Source organism: Odontesthes bonariensis, chromosome 10 (genome assembly GCF_027942865.1).
Source record: "Odontesthes bonariensis isolate fOdoBon6 chromosome 10, fOdoBon6.hap1, whole genome shotgun sequence".
In the NCBI taxonomy this organism is placed as follows: Eukaryota; Metazoa; Chordata; class Actinopteri; order Atheriniformes; family Atherinopsidae; genus Odontesthes; species Odontesthes bonariensis.
Genome location: NC_134515.1, coordinates 24,331,128 through 24,357,052, shown reverse-complemented (window position 1 = coordinate 24,357,052; position 25,925 = coordinate 24,331,128). Strand labels below are relative to the sequence as shown.

General features: G+C 41.7%; 3 protein-coding genes across 7 annotated transcripts; 1 reads left to right on the top strand and 2 right to left on the bottom strand.

Moving 5' to 3' along the window:
• The first annotated feature begins 3,884 nt into the window (after nucleotides 1-3,884).
• rbsn (rabenosyn, RAB effector) lies at nucleotides 3,885-11,492 on the top strand. Of its 2 annotated transcripts, none has more exons than XM_075474786.1 (12): nucleotides 3,885-4,006; nucleotides 4,689-4,972; nucleotides 5,848-5,982; nucleotides 6,113-6,213; nucleotides 6,331-6,376; nucleotides 6,474-6,635; nucleotides 6,735-6,997; nucleotides 7,158-7,228; nucleotides 7,333-7,419; nucleotides 7,499-7,601; nucleotides 8,272-8,376; nucleotides 8,484-11,492. In XM_075474786.1, exons 2-12 carry the CDS (start codon nucleotides 4,810-4,812, stop codon nucleotides 9,582-9,584), a joined length of 2,337 nt encoding a protein of 778 aa, XP_075330901.1. In that variant the 5' UTR covers nucleotides 3,885-4,006; nucleotides 4,689-4,809; the 3' UTR covers nucleotides 9,585-11,492. The 2 variants fall into 2 exon arrangements, with proteins under 2 accessions (XP_075330901.1, XP_075330902.1); XM_075474787.1 differs by having other exon boundaries at nucleotides 3,885-4,010.
• A 1,091-nt stretch (nucleotides 11,493-12,583) lies between these two features.
• On the bottom strand, nucleotides 12,584-14,344 carry mrps25 (mitochondrial ribosomal protein S25). Its single transcript, XM_075475720.1, has 4 exons — nucleotides 14,101-14,344; nucleotides 13,792-13,898; nucleotides 13,609-13,696; nucleotides 12,584-13,173 (listed from the first exon to the last, which is right to left on the bottom strand). Exons 1-4 carry the CDS (start codon nucleotides 14,232-14,234, stop codon nucleotides 12,984-12,986), a joined length of 519 nt encoding a protein of 172 aa, XP_075331835.1. The 5' UTR covers nucleotides 14,235-14,344; the 3' UTR covers nucleotides 12,584-12,983.
• A 763-nt stretch (nucleotides 14,345-15,107) lies between these two features.
• Nucleotides 15,108-24,823, bottom strand: nr2c2 (nuclear receptor subfamily 2, group C, member 2). 4 transcript variants are annotated; one of them, XM_075474780.1, is made up of 15 exons: nucleotides 24,673-24,823; nucleotides 22,212-22,301; nucleotides 21,860-21,955; nucleotides 21,482-21,682; nucleotides 21,205-21,310; nucleotides 20,922-21,101; nucleotides 20,290-20,482; nucleotides 20,113-20,203; nucleotides 19,811-19,956; nucleotides 19,358-19,529; nucleotides 18,916-19,037; nucleotides 18,666-18,805; nucleotides 18,265-18,402; nucleotides 18,034-18,139; nucleotides 15,108-17,323 (listed from the first exon to the last, which is right to left on the bottom strand). In XM_075474780.1, the coding sequence occupies exons 2-15, from the start codon at nucleotides 22,269-22,271 to the stop codon at nucleotides 17,149-17,151; spliced, it is 1,926 nt and encodes a 641-aa protein (XP_075330895.1). In that variant the 5' UTR covers nucleotides 22,272-22,301; nucleotides 24,673-24,823; the 3' UTR covers nucleotides 15,108-17,148. The 4 variants fall into 4 exon arrangements, with proteins under 4 accessions (XP_075330895.1, XP_075330897.1, XP_075330898.1 ...); XM_075474782.1 differs by having other exon boundaries at nucleotides 20,326-20,482; XM_075474783.1 differs by having other exon boundaries at nucleotides 20,290-20,341.
• Between the last annotated feature and the right edge of the window lie 1,102 nt (nucleotides 24,824-25,925).

The following is a 25,925-nucleotide window of genomic DNA, read 5'->3' as shown; positions in this document are numbered from 1 at the left end:
AGGTCCAGTGGAACATATACAGATGACTCCTGAAAGATAACAAGCATATTTCCACAGTCATTGCTGATATGGCGTTACATATCAGGTAAAGGACCAGAGGACATGGCTGTCACATGACACCTCTCCTCACTAGCAGCTGATCGTGTAAATAACAGTTGATGTTCACAGCACTGGGCTGGTTGGTGTGGGCGACATGAAACCAACTTAACATTGTTATTCATGGTGTGTTCATTAAGAGAAGCTTCGCCATCTCTTTTGGAGACGGAGCACCGTTATCTTACAATTAGGTGCTACATGGAAAGAGTAGTACTATTTCCAAGTGCCACTGGTGGTCCCAAACAAAGAAAAAGAATCGGAAGACACAAGAGATTTTGTAACTGGTATATTCAGTTTAGTTGTATAAAGTGTTGTGTTGATGTCTGCGGACCGACTGAAAGAAACTATTCACCACCTTGATGTAAAGGGCACTGCTGGTACCTCCAACAACACACCAAGGACAATTATAATTACAGCCCCAATTCCAAAGTTGGAAGGTTGTGTAAATGTAGAAATAGAATATAATAATTTGCAGGTCGCATAAACATAGGTCGCATATTTTATCCACATTATCTGGACGGGAGCATACGTTGCCCTAAAACCTGTATATACCTTTCAGCATTGATGGTGCCTTTCCAGATGTGCAAGCTGGCAGTTTCATCGGCACTAATGAACTCTCATACCATCAGAGATGCTGGCTTTTGAACTGAGTTCTGATAACAAGCTGAATGGTCCCTCTCCTCTTGAGTCCAGAGAACGTTCTGTGGTCAGACAAATCCCTCTGCTTGATTCCCCTGAGCGCAGAACAGTTCTTCACTTTGCCTCAGTCTATTTTAAATAAGCTTTAGCCCAGAGAAGACTTAATGGAGACCTACTGCGTATACCTGACAGCATTTCTGGATCATGTTCAGATATGTCTTCTTCTTTGCACAATGGCAATTTAATCTGCATCTGAAGATGGCACTTTTAACTGTGTTTTCAGACAATGATTTCTGGAACTGTTCCTTAGAACCGAAGATCACGGAAATCCAGTCGTGATATTCGCCCATGTCCCTTGAGCACAGCGAGGTCTCCAGATTCTCTGAATATTTTGATGATATGTGCTGTAGAAGATGGGATGTTCAAAGTCTTTACAATTTTATGGTGAGGAACATTATTCTGATATTGCTCCAGAATTTGTAGACACAGTTCTTTGCAAACTACTGAACATCTGTCCAGTTACTTCTGAAAGACTCTGCCTCTTTAAGCTGCTCTTTTTTTATACCCATTCATATCACTCACCTGTCACCAATTAACATGATAAGCTGCAACTTGTTCCATCAGCTGTTTTTTCTTAATATCACTTGTTTTTCCAGCTTTTTGAGGCATGTTGCTACCATGAAGTTCAAGATAAAGTCATTCATTCAATCATTTTTCATAACCACTTCATCCTATTCTGGTTTGCCTATCCTAGCTGCCATGAGGTGAGAGGCCAAATTTAAGATGATTCATATTTCTTATCAAGCAGAGCTTTTATCAGGTGTTGAAATGTCGAGGAGCTTGAAAGATGATGTAGAGCATAAAGCCACTTCTCGTTTTTGTTAGGAGCAGAGGGCTAACTATCCTTTTCTTCTTTAGAGATGAGGGGAACAAACTAGTGGAGCACTGTTTTCTTCAGTAGGGAAACTTTGCGGAACAGAAACGTTTGCCAATTCATGACAAACATGTTGACTCATCCATTTCAACACAGTTTCTTACAGGACAAACACAATCTCGTTGTGAGGACGTTTCATTTTCAAGTCTGATCTTAGGTTCGACAATTGTGCATCAACGGGTCACTGTCGTGACTTGTCATGAAACTGTAAATATCTGCTCTTAAAACTCTGTTTGACGGAGTATTGCAGGATTTCTTTTTAAAAAAGTTCACTATGATGTCCTTGGTTTAATACATCCACTAATGGCTTGCGCTGAAGGATAGACCACTGCCTCGCTTCACATGATTTTGTAAATTATGTATCTTTTGCTGAAATTTCAGCCTCTCTCTTGACTTATTATGTAATCTCCTTTGATTTTTCTTTGACTCTAACACTTTGACTCTAACGTCTCTATCCCAAGTGGAAATTCAATTATCCTCTTAAGAGAATTGGGAATTCTATAAAGAAATTAATCAAACGGCAAAAGAGAGGGAACTGTCTTTTTTTTTTATGCAAGCAAGAAAAGTTCAATTTCAATGAAAGGCAGACCGTAATTGGATGAGTAAACATTTAGATAGTATTTAAAGACGTTTTTTTTGGGAGGGGGTATCAGCTTTTGTTGTTTTATCAGGTTTATGTTCTGTATGAATTAAAATCAGATGAACATATTAAAATCAATCATTTCCAATCACAACTGGGCAACATGTACATGAACACATGATCAGAGCAAATGGACAATTGAAACAATCAAGGGCTCACTGGATGGAAGATCAGGGGGGAAATGGGCTTATTTATTTTTTTAATCTGGCAAAACAAAGACAAACAAAAAAAATCAAGATTGTAAATTAATGTGGGAACTGTTGAAAACCAGGAAAGAATGAATGAGGAAATACAAGCCTTTAACACTAAATACAATTTTTAAAAGAAAACTGTCTCTCTTTCTTTTTTACCAAACCAGTTAAATTCCATTAACCTTCAGTTAAATCCAATTCAATTCGATACAGTTCAATAAGATGCCAATTCTTTAAAAAGTTGACCGGTCAAAGGAACCAACGCAGGGCATTAGTGTTCATTTTGATGCATGCTGCAGCGGGCAACAGTTGGGAAGAACACTCCCTTTTAACAGGAAGAGACCTGGAGCAGAACGATACCCAGGGAGGGCGGCCATCTGCCTCGGCTGGTTGGGGGCGGGCAATACATGGAGAAGGAGCTCTGAATTGGAAAACTAGATGAAACAATTAAGCAGAGACTAAGAGGAAGGTGGCAAAGGCACTGGGAGAAAGAAGGGACAAAGAGATGGTTTTACAGAGTACAAGGAAAGTGAGAGATATAAGATGCTTAAAACAGGAGCAAAGAAACAACACAGGCAGGTGTGACTGCTGTGTTTGTTACATTGTTGGAGAAATGAGGCAGATTTGATTCATATTTTATAAAAAGAAGGAGTGCTTATTTCAGCATCTTAGAGCAAACTACTTTGATACCAGTTGGGGATGGTAATGCAATGATTTATTTGCTAACTGCTAATCAGGGCTCTCAAGTCTCACGCAATGAGTGTGAGACACACGCATTTCAACAAGTTCACACGCCACACATGGCATTTCTCACGCTGAGAAATTATTAACTTTGTTGCACAGAAATTCTAATGGCCTATACTATAAACGAGTCAATGGCAGGTTAAACTCAACAAGTAAAAGAAGAATACTGATGATGATTATGATGACTGGAATGGCATAAAAAACAGTGGTGTTTTGTCTGAGATTTGGAGGTAACTGAAAATGTTTATCAAATTCCTGATGGCTAATTAAAATCCCAATAGCATTTATTGTATTTACTTAGTTAATTAATTCAGACAATATTCTTCAGTATAAAAAATATGAGGGTTTTTTTCCCCCCTTTTTTCTATTTTAGAGTACCTATGTACTCAAAAAAATAAGAAAAATGACATTGAACAATGAACAATTGAAGATTATTAAATGTTTTTTCCAAAATAAAAAAACAGAGGCCTCCGTTTTTATACGTGTCCATGACAACACGTGGGATGGTTCTTATTTTTCCATCAGAAATGAAAGACTGTTTCATCTAAGGAGAGGGAGAAGTAGATCGCGCGTTTGTTTCCTGCCGTTTGTCCCTCCTCAGTTCCCTTAGTGACGAGAGGCTAATCACATGACCAGGTAGGGCCACTGCTGCCGCTGCTGCTGCAGCTGGTGTTGTCGAGCTGTCAAGGAAAATACAAACTGTCAACAACACAGTTATTGTCGTATACGTTTGTGTCTATAAACGGTCCATCGCGCTGACTGGTGGGTATGTGTGTGGTTATGTGAAGTTAAACGTTTTTGTATTTTTTTTCATTTCCCGCTTTGAGCTGCGAGACGGACGAAACAATGGCTAAAGATACCGAGACCTGCTGTTAGCATTTTCCAGCTAACGTTACCGTCTCTGTTCAGAATGACGGTGATAGAAGTTTAAGACAATTCTGAATAAAAATAGGACGTCTTTCTCTTTACCTTAGATAACCCCGTGAGTTTTCAGACCTCACATGTCATATTTGAACACGTAAGCAGCCTCTCCTTTGATTGGGCGGGTTGGCCACAGAAACTACGAGTTTGTTGGCAACGGTTGATTTTAGCAGATTGAAATAGAAATATGGAAGCAAACTTGAACCATTTGTGTTCATTAAGAGAAATCTTAGCTAATTATAAGTGAGTCAGAGGATACAAGTATTGCAACCTCACGAGCCTCTCTAACAGTTTGTCAGCTATTGCTATGACGCTGTTTATTGCAGAGACACTCCTGGAATAACTGCTGCACTGACATGTAGCCACTTTCTGTCGTTACATTTAGCTATGGTTTGGGTTAGTATTCAGACACCAACCTAAACACACCTTTAAATCTGTGTTGGGCAAGTTGTCACCAGCGTTATTCCAAAATTTTACAGTCTGAGATTCGATGCATGTCGAGCTTAACCTCAGTCCTTTTCAGTGTTTTCCCAGGTGTTATGGGGCTGATAAGGGGTGGGTTGCAAACCCCGTGACATGTGGGTCGAAGCAGGATCATGCCACCTTGCACCTCCTTATAAACTACAAAGCCTCCTGCTGTCATCATGGCTTCCAGCTACCCACCCCCCTTTGAGGGCACAGGTGAAGTGAAGGAGGGTTTTCTTTGCCCACTGTGCCTGAAGGACCTTCAGTCGTTCTACCAACTCCAAGGACACTATGAAGAGGAACACTCGGGGGATGATCGGCACGTTCGAGGACAGCTCAAAAGTAAGTAGCGTGTTGGGCTCCGCAACCCTGGAAAATACAATAATGTAATATTTTCCTGTGAAAGATACAGAACTTATAAGAAACCGCAGCCACCATTTGAATGGATCCTATGAATGGATCAGTGTTTGATTCCACGCAACTTTGATACTACGCTATACAATTCAGTGCAAGAGCAAAGATTGCAAGCACTAAGACTCATCTGAGGTGATTTTGGGCGGGGGAAATGATTCATATTATACTATGCTATCAATGGAAGCTAATGCCAATCATTCCAGCGTGTCAAGATGGGTTTTTCTTTTGTTTGTTTTTTATAGGATGGCATTCAGATCGGACTTTGCTCTCACACAGGGCCTGTATTTGGCTGACACTGCATTTGTGTTTGCAACCAAGTCTTTCTTTGAAGTCTTTTTTTTTCTCACTTCTACTGCACATCTCCACAAGCTGCACATCACTGATTAGCAATTAACTATCTTTTGTCAAGTCAGAAAAACAGCTTCTATGTAGTCAAGTGTCACTTTTGTTATCAGACAGACTTCTCTTGCATGTTTAGTCATAGGAAATTAGAAATGTTTGAGTAAGACGAGCGTGGATTATGGGTCTGCAGTGCTGGCACTGAACAAATGGTTTGCAAGTTGGGTTAGCAATAAATATATATGGTAGAAAACTGATTATGTGACAAGAAAAGGGCTCATGCTTGGTAATGTGTAGAATGCTCCGATAGAGATTGTCCTACTTTTAGATTTCAGATTGGCATTGAACATGAAAATTAGTGCACGCTCTTGTGATTAGGGTACATACACCCTCTCCTTTGAGTTTCTAACAGTCTCCATGTGTTTCACCACAATAGTTGCTTCCTTATGTTGTTTTGTGTTCAGGTTTGGTTCAGAAAGCAAAGAAAGCCAAAGATAAACTGTTGAAGAGGGATGGAGATGACAGACCTGACACAGGCAGTTATGAGTCCTTCTACTATGGTGGTGTGGACCCATACATGTGGGAGCCTCAGGAACTAGGTAAAAAAAAAACTCTTTTCATCGTAATAGTAAAGGCATCCATGTTTGCAACTGCAACTAGAGAACCTAAGAAATACATAAGTCTTTTTTACTTGATTCATCTAACAAATCTTTCCCTTTGCTCTCACAGGAGCAACTAGAAGTCACCTGGACTTCTTTAAGAAACACAGGGCAGCTCGCATAGATCATTACGTCATTGAAGTCAACAAACTCATCATCAGGCTGGAAAAGGTGTGCTTACAAGAGCGATTCATTCAAACCCCAAATCTCCTCCTGTAGTTTCTGAAGCTGAAACTGAAATGGGCTTACTGGTGGAAAATATTAACCGTTTAAACATTAATGTTTCAGCTGACAGCGTTTGACAGAACCAACTCAGATTCGGCCAAAATCAGAGGTTTGTTTGTTTTTTTCTTTTCTTTTTTTCTTTATTCTGATTACAGTCCATCTAAATGATTAAATGTTCAAATGATGTGTTTTCACCTTCGTTATAGCCATTGAGAAGTCTGTTGTGTCGTGGGTGAACGATTCGGACGTCCCATTCTGTCCTGATTGTGGAAACAAATTTAACATCCGTAACAGGCGGCACCACTGTCGCCTCTGTGGGTCCATCATGTGCAGGAGGTGCATGGAGTTCGTCCTTCTACCTTTGGCCCGTATGTATTGACAACATTCAGGAAGTGCAGGAAATGATCAGATATTAGAAGAGAAGTTTCGCCATATTTACCCCCCCCCCCCCCCCCCCCGTTTAACAGAGAAGCTCCTTAACGGGACTCGTGAGGCGCTGTGTGTACCTGGAAGCCCTGGTCAGTCCCAGTCTGCCCCAGCAGGAGGCGGAAGCAGCGGGATGGGTTCCAGGAGAGGCAGCATCAGCAGCTTGAGCAGTGTGACCTCAATGCTGGAGGAAAAGGATGACGAGAGGATCCGCTGCTGCCACCACTGTATGGACACTCTGCTGAAGAGACAGCAGAAGTTAGAAGAGAAGGACCATGTGCCAGACATAGTGAAACTTTACGAGGTTGGTTTAACATTCTCACAACTAAGATTCTTGTGGCACTACAGGAGCAGGCAATTCTGTGCTCCCTTTTAGCTGTGGAGTTTACTCTGTGTCCTTCCTGCCATTCACCGTTTTTCTTTGGGGGGGTTCCTGTTGTTTTCAAAATATGTCTTCCTGTTAGAGGCTGAGGATGTGCATGGAGAAGGTGGATGAAAAGGCTCCAGAGTACATACGAATGGCTGAGTCTCTCAAGTATGCCACATTAAAAAACACTTCAGTTGTTATTTAAACATTTACGGGTGTTATTTGATTTGTTTTTCAAATCTGAGAGATGCTTTTATCCCTTACTTTTATAGTGCGGGAGAAACCACTTATAATCTTGACACTGCTGGTGGATTGAGGCTGGAAGTTCAGAAATACTATGAACTAATCGATGCTCTAAGGTACATGTCAGTCTGAGGCTTTCACAATTAAACACAAGAGCTCGTACTTAAGGCTTGAATTGAGTTCTTTTCTTCTCAGTAAAAGGATTTTAACACTGGGTGTTAAAGATGATCCACCATCGCATCCGAAGGCGCTCCAGCTACAGAGGATGATCCGCTACACAGCCACACTATTTGTCCAGGTGAGCCCAAGTAAAGGCTGTACGTTTTGCGTTAATGTGACAGAATACAGTTTTGGTAGGAAACTGCAAATGATGCAGCCAGTCAAAAGAGAGCGGTCTGCTGCTGCACCTTACGCTTCCCTTCCTAATCCTATGCTTTGAACAGCAATCCCATCAGCTGTGCCGCATAAGTCTCATTATCTAGCCCACAAACATGAATGTGTACACATTGTGCAGTTTAGTTAGTTGAACATCCACCCAGACAATATGCTGAAATAAAAAGGAAATTTTGATATAATTTTGATATTTCAGCAAATAGAAACATAATTGGTAATTCCCTTGAAACATGTTAAAACTCTGTGTCTACAGAGAGGGGTGACCGCATGTGATGCTGCTTAGTCGAGCAACAAGTTCACTGAATAACTCTTATTCTGCCTTGTATCGGCAAAGAACTTGTACTATATCAACATTACAACAAAAACAAAAAGGCAGCACAAGACAAAAGTAGAACATCCCATTTATACCAGACAAGCTCCGGCCAAGACAAGTGCATTGGATTACAAAAAAGTGAATTTACAGGAGAAAAATCTTACCTTTTTTGGTAAGCCTGGTTGACTCAGGTGTGACGTCAATGCGAGTACCCTCATCCCTTATAGAGCTAAATCTTTTCTTTGTGCCCGCGCTGTTTCAGGAGAAGCTGTTGGGGCTGATGTCTTTACCCACGAGGGAGAAATATGAAGAGCTGAAAGAAAAGCGAAAACAGGAACAAGAGAGGAGACTCCAACAAGAGAGACTGGTGAGTTTAGTTTCCACACCTTTGATTCATTTTCACCGGAAAAACAAATTTCTAAATCTTTGTTCTTCATTTATTTATTTTTATTTTTTATTTTTCCCGCCCAACAGGCAGCTCAGGAGTCTCTAAAGCGGAGGCAAGAGTCTGAGAAAAACCGTCCCCCTGCCAACGGAGAGCTGCCCCAGGCCCCTAGAGCGCCACGTATGACCAAAGCTGGTGGTTGGTTGCCCTCCGCAGACTCCGTCCATGTCCGCAGCGAACTGGAAGACCCCCTCTTGCAGCAGATTGAGAACATTCAGTCATTCCTTCGTCAGGCTCGTGAGGCTCAAAGAACAGATGAGGTTGCCATGTTGGAGGAGAACCTGCGTCAGCTGCAGGATGAATACGACCAGCAGCAAACCAGTCTGGCCATCGCACTCTCTCAGAAGCTGGCTAATGAGGAAAACTTGCAGCAGGGGGAGCTCCAGCGCCTGGAGGCCCGGGAACAGAAGGAGAGAGAGCAATGGGGCTCCACTGTCAGCTCCACCCAGCCTTCCTTCACCTGGGGGCCGTCTCTTGATATCAGCCCAACAGAAGGCTACCAGGAAGAGGAGGACACAGGAGAAGAGGTCCTGACTCCTACAGCTGAGAAGAGCCCCTCAGCTCTAAGGGCTTTCCCTGCTCTCACATCGCAGGAGGAGTCGCCTCCGAGGCTGAGGAGCTTAGGGGGGCACGTAACCCCCCCTGGTGGTGAAGGTGAAGGCCGGAGCAGCACCCCTCTTAACCCCTTTGAAGAAGAAGACTCCACTCCCATCGAGGAAGATCCATCCAATCCCTTCTTTGAGGACATCAAGAGAGAACACAAAGAAGAGACCAATGGAAAGAAAGAATACAACCCCTTTGATGAAGATGCAGAGGAGAACAAACAGGCTGAGACAGAACCTGGCAACCCCTTTGAGGAGGACCACTCTGAAGCAGGTAACCCTTTCATGGAGGCCTCTGGGAATTCACCAGAGGTCTCGACCAACCCCTTTGACGGGGACGACGATGATGAGATGTTGCCAGACGTGGACATGATAGAGGAGGAGCTGCTGCTGCAGCAGATTAATAACATTAGGGCCTACATTTTCGATGCAAAGCACAGCGGGCGCTTCGACGAGGTTGAGCTCCTGTCGGAGAACCTAAGAGAGCTACAGCACACCCTACAGGAACAGAAGAAAAAGAAGCACTGATGCATAATGCCGCCTGATCACATGCTTCATACCAAGTCCTGCGAGGCTGACTCACTTTACTTGACTAATGAGCCCACAGAGGTTAGTTTTGGTGAGGTCTGCTAATACATACCTCCCACCCAGCTCTAATACATAATGAATGAGGCACCCTCAGTTCATTATGTATTAGAGCTGAGCAGTCTGGATTAAAATTTCCAAAACTTACACAAATTTCTAAACCACTCATCCTGCAATGTGTTGCATTGGTCTGGAGTCCATCTCAGCATTTTTTAAGCACTGGTAGTAAAAACTCATACGTGCAGGCACTGTTAACACAGTCGTACGGTAACAGTGCACACATGAACAATGGAAGACAGGAGAATGTCATTTTTATGAGAGCTGAGTGAGCTGGTTCTTTGATTAGAGCCTGGCTGTGGTCGCGTGGCGATCTGGATGTATGATTTTTGCAGTCCAGTAGAAGCGGTGAACAAAGCCAAAATGTGACCGTGGCTTTTTCTTCTTCTTCTTTCCAAAAAAAACCCCAATAAAAAGCTTCAAACTAACACGTCAGTATTACCCATAGTGCAATTCAATTACTATTGATTCCACTGACAGATGGTGATGATCAAAATCTGATCCATGGATATTCGTATTGTTTTGTAAGTGCGTTTATAACTTGATATTTACAGAAGACTAAACCATTCTAACTGGGCCATGAACAAAACTCATTAATTCAAGAGATCTTGAGGGTGGACTTCTCTGACTGTTATTGGGCAGCCCGCTGTTTGAAGGAAACTCATAATTTGATCAAATTGACAGATATTAATATTTGAATCATTGTTTTTGTTTTCGTGTCACTCGTGCCATTGCATTTAAACTTTTAATCGTGTGTCATAATTCAAAGTACCGCACCTGTAAGACGACGGCCTCGACAGAAGTGAATTTGCTACAAGTCATTTAGTGTCTGCTGTAAAACTTCAAATGTAAAAAATCTCTCCCCGATGGGGTGACGTCATGTCTCCGAAAGGTTTAAAGTCTTAATGAAGTTGGATTTGTATCATCAACGGCTTTGATCGCAGTTCATCTTGGTCATAGGTTTGAAAAAAACAAAACAAAACAAAAAGACACGCCTGCAGTCGAGATTCCACAGAGAGCCAAGTAAACAAGTGTTTTCCATGTCCTGCTGTGCAACCCTATATGTTGGGACCTAATAGTTTACAGTGGCACTTGAGCTGCATGCGTCTGTGTGATGCCGAGCTGTTGGCTGGACTCGTCTTCCCGCTCTTCTCTCTATTTTACAAGTTAGGACGTACTTGTTGAATGAAAAAGCACACTGGCTCCGTGCCGTCAGCCAAGACTTGTATGTGACGCATGTTATCTGTTCTGTAGTCCATTCAGAGCTCATTTAAACAGCTCACCCGGGACACACCGTGTAGCTACTCGACACTATTTGCACAGGAACATTGCAGGCAACTAAAATCAAGCGTAAGACATGTAACACAGCTGAAATCCCAATGTGTACAGAAATGATCTGCATTTGTGATGGTTGAATAGACTGTTGGGTCAAAACAACATTTTAGACACTCTTTTCTCAGAAATACCGTATACTAACACTACATGGATGCCAGCAAGTATTATTCAGTGCTGCTAAGTCTGTCCTCACCTGAATTTGTTATTGTGCTTTCTGTCAGATTGTCCATATTTCTGTCCTAAGACACGTTTGGTTTGTCTGCTTAACTAACAGATGCAGACTTTTTTTTTTTTTTCCTTTTTCTTTTAGCAAAACTTCTCTAAATGCATTAGCAGTTTGTGTTTTGTTTCAGAAGTAATGGCAGTAACATCTCTGCTAAATGACTACATTTGACACACAACCATCCGTTGATTAACTCTGTCTCAGCACTAAATAAAGAAAAATCAATTACGTGGATATTTCTTGTTGTGTTCATACTAATGTAGAACTCCATAACTGCACAGGTCCGGCTCATGCTGCCAAAGTGTCTCTGATCCACTGGAGCAGGGACGCTGGACATCTGGGGCTCTGGAAGAGTCTGGCTTTAAGACTTTGGCAAGCAGAGCCTTTGGGCTCCGTGGATCAGGCTCATTTCAGGCCAGGCTTGGATCTATAGTTTGGAGGCTGAGACAATGCCTTTTCACTGGGAGTTCACTGAGTTCTAGCCAAGCAGATTTTATTGCAATAAAGTACGGGAACATTGGTCTGCTGGCAGAGGCTACAACCACCAATGAGCGCTGTTAACTTAAAGGACTGAGCTGAGTACAGGGCGGGTTTTAATCTACTCCTCATTTCTTTATATTTAGCCTCCAAGCAGCCACTAATCTTTTAAAGTGGTCTTGGACTATAAGCTCTCCTGGCTTTCTGAAGATCTTTCACAATTTTCTTTGGACTTTGGCTGCTTTTTCATTTATTTTCAGTGCAGTCCTTGTGCTCGATCATTTTCAGAGGGGTGGGTTTTTTTTTATAACACCGACAAATCATTCAAGCTCAAATAGCTCAATAACTCAATGGATGAACCTGTGCTGTGTCTACACAGAACAGACAGCTTGGCAAAGAACGTGTTTTAAATAGTAACTTCAGGCACTTTGTTACTCGCCACATGTTGCACCATTTCTTTAGCTGTCTCAAAAACAATAGGCCAAAGATAACACAAGTTTTAAGGACAGGATGTGGTATTTTTTTGCACAGATGAAGTGATTCCCAAAGAGTTATTAACTGAAAATTGATCTCTGCAGGGTGTTCTTAAAAAAATAAAATGAATCCAAGGAAACTGGACAGTTTCCGTGGCGAAGCAGATGAACAGTATCTGAAAGTGATGTCCATAAGAAATGGGAACCTTCACTGTGATCCACTTAATAGCTTTACTATTAACTGAAGCTTCACCTGAAATGGTCTCCAAGGAAGGGGGGCTGTCAAGAAGCCATTCTTGCCTTAGAGGTTTCAGGGTGTGTTTCGAAAATATAGATGCTCATACCAAATGCTGACCTTCAAAGTTGTAACAACTCTGTGCTTTATGAACTCATTTGCTTTATTACACGCACATACTCATTTTGTACATTTGAATAAATCACTGCAACTGTTTTTTCCTGGCAATTTATAAAGAAATGCAGGCTGTCTCAAGACATTTGCACAATACTGTAGGTGTCAAAGTAACATCCACACAACTAAGGGTTTTATTTGGATGTTAACATGACAGCATTCAGCTCTGGGTTAGCGCTGACTCGTGTAAATCAACGCAAGTGTGTAAGTGCAGAAATGAACATAACCAGGTCATGGGTTGGTATGTTGTTGCAGGCTGGAGCAGGGTGCCAGTCCATTCATGTGGGCATTAAAAAAAAATAATTTTATCAGAATACCAGAATATTGTCCAGAGGAAACTACAAAAGTCCGCTTTCCTCCTGAGCCTCTCACTCCTGCGAGTCTGCCATCCGGGCACGGTATTTGCCCGTCATCTCCTTAGGCAGCGGTGTGGTGCCAGGACACGGCACCTGGCCCTCCACCTCACAGATGCACTCCCTCAGGCAGTACTTCTTCGGTCCAAAGTTGGCAGGGTTGGAGGCCTGCATCTTGGCTAGAGCCTCAGCCTGTAACACTTCTCTGTTAGGAGAAATAAAACGAGAACTAGATGAATACACAAACAGGTGGGCTCGATAGGTGTGGACTCCCCCCCCCCAGTACAAAGAAAGTATCTAAGCCAGAAATCTAGATATTATTATCAGACCTGAACTTCAACAGCCATATCAGGTGGGTAACAATATCAATGAATAACTGCTGTTGGTTTATAAAGCTTCAGGTCTTCTAGCATGTTAAGAACTTCTTAGGGCCAGTTATTCCTCCAGAACAGGTTTGTTTTCTGTCTCCGGAGCTAAAACTTATCACGGAGAAGCTCTGGCTTTATTTGGGTTTCATGTTTCCATGTTTATCCACCTGAAATCAAAGCTAAAGAACTGCAAACTGCACAACAAGTGAAAGGGTCTGAACGTTTCCCGAAGCTGCTGAAAGCGGGACACGAAACATGATGGACACACTTACCCCGATTTGCCTAAAATCTTCTTAACGTGTTGTGCAATGTTTTTGTGGTCCTTCCCCTCCACATCCACCAGCACTTGCTCTCCGTCATCTGTACAGAAAGGCAGAGGACGTCAGCACAAGCCTGATGCGGGCTGCACAGACGGCCTCACACCCCGTCTTTAAACAACATGCGAGGCTACGAACCCAGGTAGAACTTCAAGAACGGAGACGGTGTCATGTTTTTAAACATCATTACTTGCACCCACGGGTTTTTGTATTGAATCTGAGGAATGTTGAAGAACACGAACTTTCTGCAAAACACATGAGAGAGAGCACATATTAGTAGTTTCGGCTACTCAAACTAGTACACAGTCAAATTAAAAGTACAAAGTGTCCATACTTCTATGTAGGCAAACATACTGTGTGTTCGCTTTAGCACTATGGATTATTTGAATGTAGTCTGGGAGAAAAAATGACTTGGACATGTATGCGAGTGCTGTTGTTAGCTCTGACCTTGCTCCGTCGCTGAGCTCTCCGTGTGTGTTGTAATTCACCGTCATGATCTTCACTCTGTTTTTGAAGATAATGTCGCCCTTTTGGAGATACTCAATGGTCCTCCTGATCGGAAACCTTCCTTTCATAGGCATTTTAAACCTTTTATTCTATTCCCCAAAATAGCATCTGATATATCTGATTTGTTTGCCCGAAGCCCCAATCGCGCACGCCAAAGGGACGCGTTTTGAGGACGTCACAAAGCGTCCCCGTCAGTAAAGCGCCTGAGAGTCGACAGGGGGCGCCAGTTAGCTCAACTGACAATTACATGAAAAACTACTTAAAAATATTTCTTCGAAGATTTGGCTCACAAAATGTGATTCGAGACAGAATTTGCTTCTTTTGCAACATGTTAACACGACATTTAAATTTGAAATCTATCACAAAAGAAAAATTGGAAAAGAAAAACTTGTTTGTTTTTACAGGCATTTCTTACTTCTAACACGCAATGCTTATTTTAGCGCTAATTAAGGGGGGAATAGAACGCATTTATGACCTCCTTTTCCCCCTGAATGTTTACCTGATTGAAACAGAGATTAAGCATGAAAAATTAGTTGACGGAAAATCATTCAACTTATCTTTCTCTTTGAAAAATAAAACTTTGCCTAGAATGGAAGTAAAACTTCAGTTAATCTAAATTTTAGATTTGTTCATCAATACGTGGATATTATTAATTATTAGACCCTTTACTGAGTTTAAATCTGAGTTTAAATCATTATTTTATTGTCAATATGAGCACATTATAATTTAGAGATTTGTGTTATTACACGTATTACATATTGTTAGCGAAGAAAACTATTTTCAGTCAATAAGGAAAAAGTAGCGTGATTTTTAGCAAAGCTTCACTGATGTCGAAGAACTCTGGCAGACCGATCAACTCCAATTTGTCAAAGCTAATCCTCTGACTAAGTCACTAAGAGTAACATTATTCTAATCTATTTTGAGCATGAACAACTTCAGTCGTGCGATATTTCATGAATATTTCTTTATTTTGTTGAAAATGAGTGGCTTCAGAGAAGCAGGCCTCGGAGACTGGAATGCCGATACTTGAGCTCAGTCATCAATACATTTGATTTGTTATCTGTGAGGTAGAAATGTAGGTTTGTGACTATGTGATCCAACTTAAGCGGCAGATGAATGTGGTTTGAATTTGTCAGTCTAAATATTCGAAGACAAACATCTCAGAAAAAAAACAGTACATTTACACAGTATAAAATGTTGACCATGGGTATATACTCAGTCCACGTAAGAAAACAGGGGGGGAGCTCCGATATCCTCAAACTGCTCGTAGTAAATATTTTAAAGCCACATTTAAATCAACACTTTTCATACTGCATTTAATAAAATGTGCTTAAGCAGACTCTTCATGCATAGCAATGCACTATAAAAACAATAACAAGGCTCCTTATTAGGACAGACGGCAACAAGATTAGAAAACCCTGCTTAAAAACAACATGCACTCATTTTAATGAAATCACATGTACAAATGGCATTTCACACCAGTGCCTTTACAAACAGTCTGTTCGGGTTTTAAACCAAATTACAACTGACACTTATTTTACAAGACATAATCCATGTTGACCTTTTTACATCTTCGTCATTCATGTTGCTGCGGATGTTTTATTTCTGAGCAGTTTATATATCTCCATATTGTCTTCAAGACACCCATGCACCAGAGGCTGGCTTACCGCAAAATATTAAGTTTCTTTTTTTTTTTTTAAATCAGGGAAACCTGCCCAAACGTACTTTAAGTACACTTAGTAACGAGCAAATGTATTCACAACATAGGAAAAAAACACGTATGAAACGCAAAGTTTTAGTCAGCCCGAATGCAGTTGAACACCGCAGAAGCTGAATAATGTGCACCCGAATGCAAATGCAAACAAAAACAAAACAGTAGCATAGCTACGCATAAGCGAGACTTCTGAGCCCAAACCTTTAAAAATAATCCTCTTTCTTGAAAGAAATAATCGTCGTGGACAAACGCACGCAGAAAATGCAGGCGGGGCAAGCGTGGCCATGACACCGATGGAGAGCGGAACAACGTAAAAACGGGGATGAGTTGATTGCACAGAATATATAAGTAATAGTTTCATTATAAACTAGATAGAAGTGTACCACATTAAAACGTTAATAGGCTGATTTTGAAATCAGACATGCCTCTCGGCCAATGGCAGCAGGAACACAGAATGACAGCCAGTCTATTTGAATGCACTTTAAGGACCGTGTTAAATCATTTATCTTTTCACTTACATCTACTGCAGCTGTCAAAAGCTATCTATCCAACTCCCATTTAGATTTAATCAAAGAATTTCTAATTGATGTCGGAGAAAACAGGGAAACATACGATCTGTAACCTGATGTAACCGTTCTTCTTCTTTCTTCATAGTTAGAAAACGTAGTATTTGTTGGAGCCCGAACGTTTTTCAGCACAGTCATTTAAAATGTCACTTTATACTGTGCTCATGTTAGCAAAAGCCAGTATAAACAAGCATCTCACAGCTTGAAAGTAAATCGGATTCACTTTGATCTCATGGGGGTTAAACAGGTGACTTCCTCTGTAAGATTTCTCAGTCTGTATACGAGTCTTAGATTCAGGACTGGATATTGTCTGATACATCTGCATCAAAAGATAACATTTCAATATGTATGGGATCATGTTAGAGCACGGCAAGGCTTAAACAAATATAAAACAATGTTAGACGGCTCTGTTAAACTGAAGTGCTATGAAGAGATTAAATGAGCTGACAGCTGCAGAGGATTCTTTTTTTTTTTTTTTTTTTCCATGTAGTTCAGAGTCACTGACTGTGTCAGCTGCAGAAAACATTCCAGGTCATCCTGGCTTTCCAGAGCCAACTTATCCTAATCTACCAAGCGTTCCCCACCATGCATCAATATAAAACAAGAGGCGGCTGCAGTTCATCGCTATAACCCACCGGAGCCAAAGGGTATTCCTGAAAAGGAGACTCACTGACTTTCAAATGAGACTTCTGGATGCTGAGAGTGATGTCACTCTGTTGAGTCAGAGTCCTGGCTGTTATACTCAGCCGTCTCCATCTTGAGGATGTAGGGAATGATGCTGTCAATAGAGACGTTGCCTATTAAGCCGGTGAAGAAGAGCTCCTCTGTGATGCTTGGGTTCATAAGGCGCAAGGCGGGGAGACGAGTCAGGATGCGCGTCAACCTGAAGAGAAAAACACGCATTTATGGCAAAATCATCTCGATTTCTTGTTTTCACCTGTTTATTCAAACACAAGTGTGCCCTCAAACGCTCAAAAAGCCCATTTTATGATTATCAACCAGACTCTGAAAACAAGCTGCTGGCAAGGCAATTAAAGAGAGAACAAACAAAACAAGCTATCGATTAAATAAAATAAAATCAGGTATTACGTTCACACATTTAAACAACATTAAAGGGTGATTCAAACTTCCGAAATATAATCAACCAAATTAACAGCTTGACAGGAAAGCTTAGATAATTTTTTTGGAGGGGGGGGGGCTGTCCTTCCCACAGCTCCAGGAAGCTTTCAGGAGGGACTTGGATTCGGATTTCTTGCCATCTGAGGTACGTTCCCCTCTGGGAAGGCAGCTTGCTTTAATGGGCTTCGTTCCAGAGTTTTGCACAATCTTACAAGAAGTCATTGTTTATTTGAAGGATTGGGAACACTCAGAGGAATAAGCTGTCCCTTCACGAAGCCTCATTTGGGACACTGAATTCTCTCTGCACATTATCACCTCACAGTTGAACCACAACTGTGCACGTATGTCAGTGTAACGTCACAATTTGCTGAATTTCTTCCCATGTCTGGAAGAAAACTTCTTTCTTTCTTTCTTCATTCCTTGTCATATGGTCTTAATGGCAATAAATTGTGTGAATTGATGTTGCTAATGTACCTGTATGTGTCATCGGGATAGGTTTTCTGCACATAGTCCTGCAGCTCCATCAGCGCTTTCTCCTGGAATTTCTCGATCTGCCCGCTGCTGTCCACACCCGGATGATCTGATGAGTCAAACACACGACAGTTGAACTCCAAAAGCCAAATTCTGGTGCAGGTTTTACACCTTTCCGTTGACCACGAACAGTTTCAGTGTCCACTATTATTTGAGGGAAAGTCTGTGTCTCACCAGGGCTGAACAACACAATAGCCTTCAGGTAGGCATATTCATAGCTGTCCGTCTCTAGCCTCGTCATGCTGTTACAGAACTCCTGAAACTTCCAGATATGCTCCATCACCTGCTTCACCCTCTCCCCCGACAGCTTGTCTGAGAAGAGGGTTTCCAAATGTACATGTCAATATGGATGGCTTACTTCATTGTGTACTGTCAGTACTGTCATGTTTTAGAAATGTTTCTGAGCAATCAACTACAACACAGGAACAAAGTCATATGACACAACTCAAAATGACCTTGCTAACAACTGCAATCAACAACGCCTACAATCTATTAGCCTAAAAGTTGCATTTCTTCACTACTGTTTTTATGTGTGTGTCCTACTGTGAACTGATGACGAGGTCTTTGGTCCATACCATCCTGGATGCTGCTTTGCAGATGGTTGATGATGGCAGCGAGGATGGTGGACAGGTTCATCACATGAGCGCACTGAGCGAGACCCAGAGTGAACAGCTCATTCCAGCAGGCTCGCACCAAACTGGTGTTTGCCTCCTGACTGAGAGACACAGTGCCATGATAGGCATGTTGTAAACCGGCGGCAGGTTGGGTCGCAGTGTTATTTCACAGCAGAAAAAAAAATAATTCCCGTCTTAAATACTTTCTCACCCGAGAGCTGAGAAGGCAGGGATGGATCGTGCCCAGTGCATGGAGAGGAAGAGGAGTCTGGATGCCGACTCACATATGTAGTGTACATTCAGATACTCGGGCATTGGGGTGGGCATGGTCAGCTTCAGCAAAGACAAAGAAAGGTCATTGGATGAGGAAACGGGAGCAAACTATTTAAAAAGAAAAAGAAGAAAGTCTTAATTGTCCTCGATAATGTCATTTCCTGTCTGTATTCGAACAAGCTCAAATAAAAAAGGCAAGAACAACAAAATCTGTTCTTTAAAAGAGTGTCTGCAGACGGTTTTAAAACAGCGCATATGCATATGATGCAGAGTGGTCTCACCAAGAACAGTGAGGACATTTTAATAAAACATTTAGCCTCGCCTCCAACTCTCCTGGGATCGCTTCCATCCCAACAGCTTCAGAAATGGACTTCACCGACCTTGAAACCCACATGGCTGTCTGTGAGCAGGGGTCCCTCCACCTCAATGATGGGCGTCTCCTGGTCCCGACCAATCAGCTGGATAGTTGTTCCACCGGCACACTTCTCGGCCATATTTTGTTCAACTGCTACGTCAGGTGGGTTGAAGACTTTGGCCAGAGTGTCGAAGGCACTGGATGGAATTCATTTGAAACTAAATTCTCTGTTACATGAGCCTCGATACATTTCATACATGGATACATAGATTGTACAGTTTTACACTGGGAACGACAAAATGGTTGAAACATTTTTTCTGCCTCCCAACACCTTCTTTTTGTACTAGTATGTATAACTTACATAACTATATCAAGCAAATTACAATGTGAATAAATAAAGAAACAAAAATGTCTATAGGACTATAAATACATTATGATTAATGCCATGCTAAGTCAACTTTGAGCGGTGATGACTGACCGTGTTATCTCGCTGGCCGACTGTTCCTCCCGTTGGCTGTCCGAGGCGTCACCATTGTTCAGGTTTTCTTTGAGTGAGTCACTCAGATTGGCCAGTGAGGTCACTACATTGGCTAGTGTTCCCAAGTCTCCCTGCCCAGAATCGATCTGAAGACAAATGAGTCAGTGCTGATCGTTTTTCATCACATAAGTCAGCCACTAAACTATTTTATCAAAAAATGCTAGAAGAAGCACAATCAAAAGTTGACGAAAGAGACGGAGAGCAGCAGAGCGAGAAGTCGTTCAGGTGACGATCAGACGAACCTTGGAGTCGGTTGCCAGCAGCAAAGTTCCATCAGTCTGGATGACCGGCTGCTGGATATTAACCAGCATCCCCTGGTCCAGCAGGCTGGATCTGCGTATAACACCGAGCGTGATCAAAAACAAGCTCACACAACACATCGATTACAGCTTGACAATAGTACAGCCGAAAGGACTCACGCCTGATGTTTGTCTGTAGCACTGTTTTCCACTGACCTGGAGCCATCTGTATCTGTATCAGAGATAAAGGTTGGTGTTGCGATAAGTGGGCTGTTTAGGTCCTTGCGAATGTAGATCTTTTGGGTGGAGGCAGCACAGTTGGCATGCCTCTCTCTGGGCACTACATCAATGGGCTTCCTCTCACTCTGGACAGCTGAAGATTAACAGCAAGCAGGCTTTATTTGCATTTCTGCGATGCTTACGAAAGGATAATATTGATCATAATAATAATGCTTCCCAAATGTATGGAGTTATTGGTGATATAACTATTCAATTAAAGGGATCTCTCTTTGGAAGAGTATGTAAAGATGGGTGGGTAACCTAATTAAATGTTGTCTAAACAATTGATTCATTACAGCAGAAGTGCCTTAAAAGAAGGGGCGCCATGTAAGATGGGAATAAAAACTAAATGCAGTCACCTCTTCTTTTAATAGAACTGTATTAAGACAAGTTTGATAGTCAGCTGTTTCTCTATTCTTGCTTAACATAGGACCATCTGAGACTGAAATAAATAAATTCCTACTCAAACACGTGATGTGTTTCTACAGACCTGTATTTCTGCATTTTTTCCCCTAGTTTGGTTGTAAACTCACACTCTGTCTTCATCCCCATGTTAAGGCATTTCCTCAACCGACAGAACTGGCAGCGGTTGCGGTGGTGCTTGTTGATGACGCAGTCCTGTTTACTGCGGCAGCTGTAGGTTAGACTCTTCCTCACACTGCGCTTGAAGAAACCTTTACATCCCTCACAGCTGACAGCTCCGTAGTGACGCCCTGAGCACAGATAAAACCACAGAGTCCCAATCATGCTGACAAAGAGAAACTGAACATCAGGATGCATTCGTAAGAGTACATGCAGAGAACATATGTGGAATACCCGAAGCTTTGTCCCCGCACACCACACAGTATTCCACCGGCTGAGGTCGATTTAGATCTCCTGACTGTCCTAGCAACCGTTCCATCGACACTGGGTCTGTGACAATCTGGAAAGCAATGTCAAACACAGGCCATTAGACTTGTGTTTCCCCGTAACACGTTGTAAACGTCAAGGCTTTTAACACACCTGACTAACAGCTAAAAATATGCAGACTAAGACATTGCCAGCAGCATTGCCACATTCCGCATTATAGGGTGACGTTACGGGGAAACTGTACCTGTATTCTTCCCGGCATCAGGCTGTCTGCAGCAGTGAAGATGAGCTGCTTCGTGTTGTGACTCTCGGGTGAGGCCAGGATGACCTTGCTTGCCCCTGAGCCGTCAGCTGTGGCGAGGATGAACTGCTGTTTGGGAGCATTGGACGGGTTCATCGCGGTCACTATTTGGATCTTCTGACCGGTCTGCTGGTCAGTTACAATCTGAATGTGTGAGAGATGGAAGAGGCAGACAGAAAGGGGAATGTGGACACAAAAAAAACCAAAACAGTGCGATTCAAGCGGAAAACACAATGGTATAAATATTCAAATGAGCTAACATCAACTAATATCATTGCTGGTGCTAAAAACGGATGACATCGCGAGGGTGATGTCAAATACCTGTATTTGCTGTGGTGTTGCCGCAGGCTCAGTGGAGATGACCTGAAAGCGCTGTGGAGACTCACCCATCGCTGAGTCTGTCGGAGAGGACGAACCCTGACATGGTTTAACAGAAATTATCTAAGTCAACAAGTGTGCCAATATCTGTCAAGCATAAAGAAATCATTATACATATTGTGCACTTTTTCTTATTGCAAGTGGGAGCTGTGTACAGAAGTATGTCTCTAAGGTTAACATACAGTCGAAGAGAGTAGGATCATGGTATCAAAGAAAAAGTTTGAAAGAGGTTTCATTGAACGACTAAGTCTGCAAACTAACTACACACTGTTAAACTCTTCCTCTGCACACTCACCTCTGCCTCGTGCTCAGAGTCTGCTTTCTGCTGAGAGAGCAGATTCAGGTTGGTTGTCATGATGATTTGAGGTCATTACTGAGGTCCGTTCTGGAAGGATGCCAAAGACATCAATCAACCACAAAAGTGTCACAGAAGATTCGGCCAGCACATACTTACAATCATAACTGTGCTGTCGGGTCGTAAAAGATGCATTAATAACCCTGTAGACCTAAAAGTTTGATCCGTCATTAAAGCAATTTCTCTCCTTGAGGATTTTGTTCAATTGTGAGTTTAGAGGCGCGGCCCAAAACCCGACAGCCCAAGCCATAGCTGGTCTGTGGCCTACTCCTGCTATTGTTGGTCTTGAGTGGGGCGCTCGTTTCCGTTATGTTTTTGGATACTTGAGCATTCTTTGTTTTAATCTTCTTTCGAATCGTTGTCGCTCTGTGGTGTTTTTAGAAGTGATGGGTCCTTTGAGCCAGCATCTGATTTAGAGACTGTAACATCCACAATATTAAGAAATTAGATGACATTTAACCCTCCTACAAATGACTGTGATTCACAATTAGACTTTTTCTGCTCATTTAATTCCCTATTATAATGAAAGCCTATCTATAATCCTAATTGTCACAGAGCTGATTTGGATATGACATTGGAGGGACTGTCAATTCAATTTAATTCAGTTTCATTTATACAGCTCCAAATCATAAAAAAAGTCATCTAAAAGCACTTCAAAGCGCTTTAATAAACAGACCATCCGATCATCTAATAAAACCCTGTGTGGCCTAATATTGAAATGTGAAAAAAGATGAATTACTGACATTACAAATTCTTACATCACAGCTGCTTTTCTATTTCTTAATAGTAAACTACTGCCATAGAGTAGCCACAGAAATAGGTTGTTACTTTTTTAAGAGCAAAATCACAGCACAAAATATCTTTAAAGGCCTGTTGCATCACTATGCAACTATTCATAGTTGCATCACTATTCTTCCCTATTCTCACAGTACAATAGACAAAATACTTCCAAGCTTTTGGACTGTTTCATGATAAAATATAGTGAATCCAAAACATTTTTAACGGGACGTTTTTATAAAAAAATATTACTTTGTATTATATACAAACCGCACAACAAAGTTGACAACTTAACAGTAAATGCCACAAAGCATTTGCAGTCTTACCAGGGTAGGGTTGGATTACTTTGACAAGTGGTTAGTAGCGGAATACACACTTCATAAATCTACTGTTTCTGCTTCTGGATTACTAGAAGTTGTCCGAAAGAGATCAAATTTGGTCACATTATTGTAAATTACAATGACAGCATCATATTAAAAAAAAAAAATGAATTAATCCTTTCCATAATTGTACTGGGAAGAACGTTTCCTTTTTCTTTCTACTGTAAACATGTATTTTTGCTTCAGTGTTGGTGACTTTAAAGGTTCAAACTAAATATGATCAAGAAATACACGACAATGTCACTTTAATTTTTTCAAGTGTAATCTGTTGATTAATCACTTAATCCAAACTACTGCCTAAACTCGACTCTGGCACACTTGGAGGAAGTTAAATAAATGCAATGCAGACATCTCCCCTAAACATGTCACTACTATAGAAATAGAATAACAATAATATAAGCAATATATATGTATACATATATCAAAATTGCAAGTGAACACAAATAAGCATATTGGCATTTGTGTTGTTTGTTGTCGTCTTTGTTTAATTAGTATTACTGTAAGACTCCTATTTGACAGCCAAATCTAAAATTGATTAATTAACCTGTGATTTTCTGCAGGTTCACTGGCAAAAGGGAGGAGTATGCGGTTCAATATCGCATACTGATTGGCCCAGCAAGATTTCAATCAAAGACTCCGCTCCAAACACATCACAGCGCAGAACAAAATGGAGATCCTGGCAGTCAGCCAACAACACAGCAAACGTTATGATAAGTTGTATATTAAAGGAATTTTCTTTCTACACGGCAAAGTGTGTGGCTATTGATTTTCTGATGGTGAATGTAAAAATACAGCGATGGTGAATAAAACACGGACATTTTAATTCCCATCCACTCCTATCCCCCAGGATGGCAAAGGTAAAAGGGTCGAGTTCATCCGCAGAAGCTATAGCTGTACGATGTTAGCTATTACAGCTAGCTAAACGCAAGAAAACATGGGCTGCTCAGAAAGACACGAATGTATCCGTGTCTTCCATCGTAACAGCCATGCCACTGTGCAGGGACCACAACAAATTAAGTTGACAGCGGTGTCAAGTATTAGCAGTCAGTTAAGGTGTCTATTGGAGAAGCTAGACGGCACCCAGCTTTCCGCGGTTCATTCCCGGATGCCGAGCAGCCGTAGACGGACAGGAAGGGAGCTCCGCATCGGCTAGCTAACTAGCTAGCCGGGAGATTAGCTGTGCTCGTTAATGATCCACTATCACAGAGAGCTTTCACTGTTTTCCATCCAGGACTGACACTTACCTCAGGGAAACCGCGGTCACGGATTTAAGATGCCCTGCTATTTAAAAAAAAAATATTTGTTGTGGTTTTCTTCTGTTAAAGGTCATAGTTCGTGACCCCGCACCGCCAGCACACTGATGATGGTTCGTTTTTTTTTTCCCTCCCTCCTACCTCTCGCGTCCCCGCGTGCCTCCGACCCCCCCACCCTTTCGGCGAGAGCCAGACAGGAGTGACGTCATTATGTCTGACTGTCTAGGGACTTTATTGTCAAATTATGTGTCAGAAAATGAATGTGGACAAGGGAAAGTTTGATTAAACTTCAAATTCAGGCATTATTAGTTCACTGAAGCATGTTGGTCTTCTGTATTCAGAAATAACAGAGCACTAAAGCTAAGGAGCTCATAAACTACTTTGTAAAATTGAAATGACACACTGGGAATATTATAATTGTTGATGTGTGATTCTTGTGGATTTTTTTTTTGGGGGGGGCTGTTTCCTTTGTTAATTTTGTTACAACATAAATCTTTCACAGACACATTTTTAGTAATTACTGCTGTTTTTGATGTAAATCTAACAGCACCTCTGCAACGATCATACTCATAGCTGTTAAATATTGGACACGTACTCGCAGAAAGAAACACTTAACCTGTACTTATTTCATCAAAGGTCTCCACTGGGCCACCGTTCTTAAAGCAATGGCTTGCATCAACACATACAGGCCAAGATCAAACATAGACGATACAGAACGTTGAGTCACAGAGAACGAGGCAAAACTTCTTTAAGATTTTAAGCCACAGGCAGGAAGTTCACAGGCACCTAGACCACGTCGTAGGGATGTTGACGGGTGCTGTGCTCCTCTTGCAGTCACGTTGCTTCCTCAGCATCAGTGTAGTCATGTGACCATGTTTTAGCATGTGTGTACATAAATGTCATTGCTGGACCGTTGGGGCATCTTTCCACTTTGGCCTGTTCATCACATGACACTGGTTTACACTTAGAAAGTGAGAAAAAAAACACCAATCAACAGTTTTGTGTTTTTACCAGAACATATAAACTGTTCCATAAAATCCTCTTTTTCCTCTTGATTAATATTGAACAAAAGAAACCCCACACAGGGCAGGCTCTCTTTTTTTTTGTAGGCTGTATTTTAATTGAGCAAATTCACAAACATACTGACACACATTGGCTTTATTTGATGTGTAGTCTAACATAAGCAAAGGACTTATTAGGGGAGTACAATATCACCTTCATGTACTCGGGGAGTTAATAAAGTT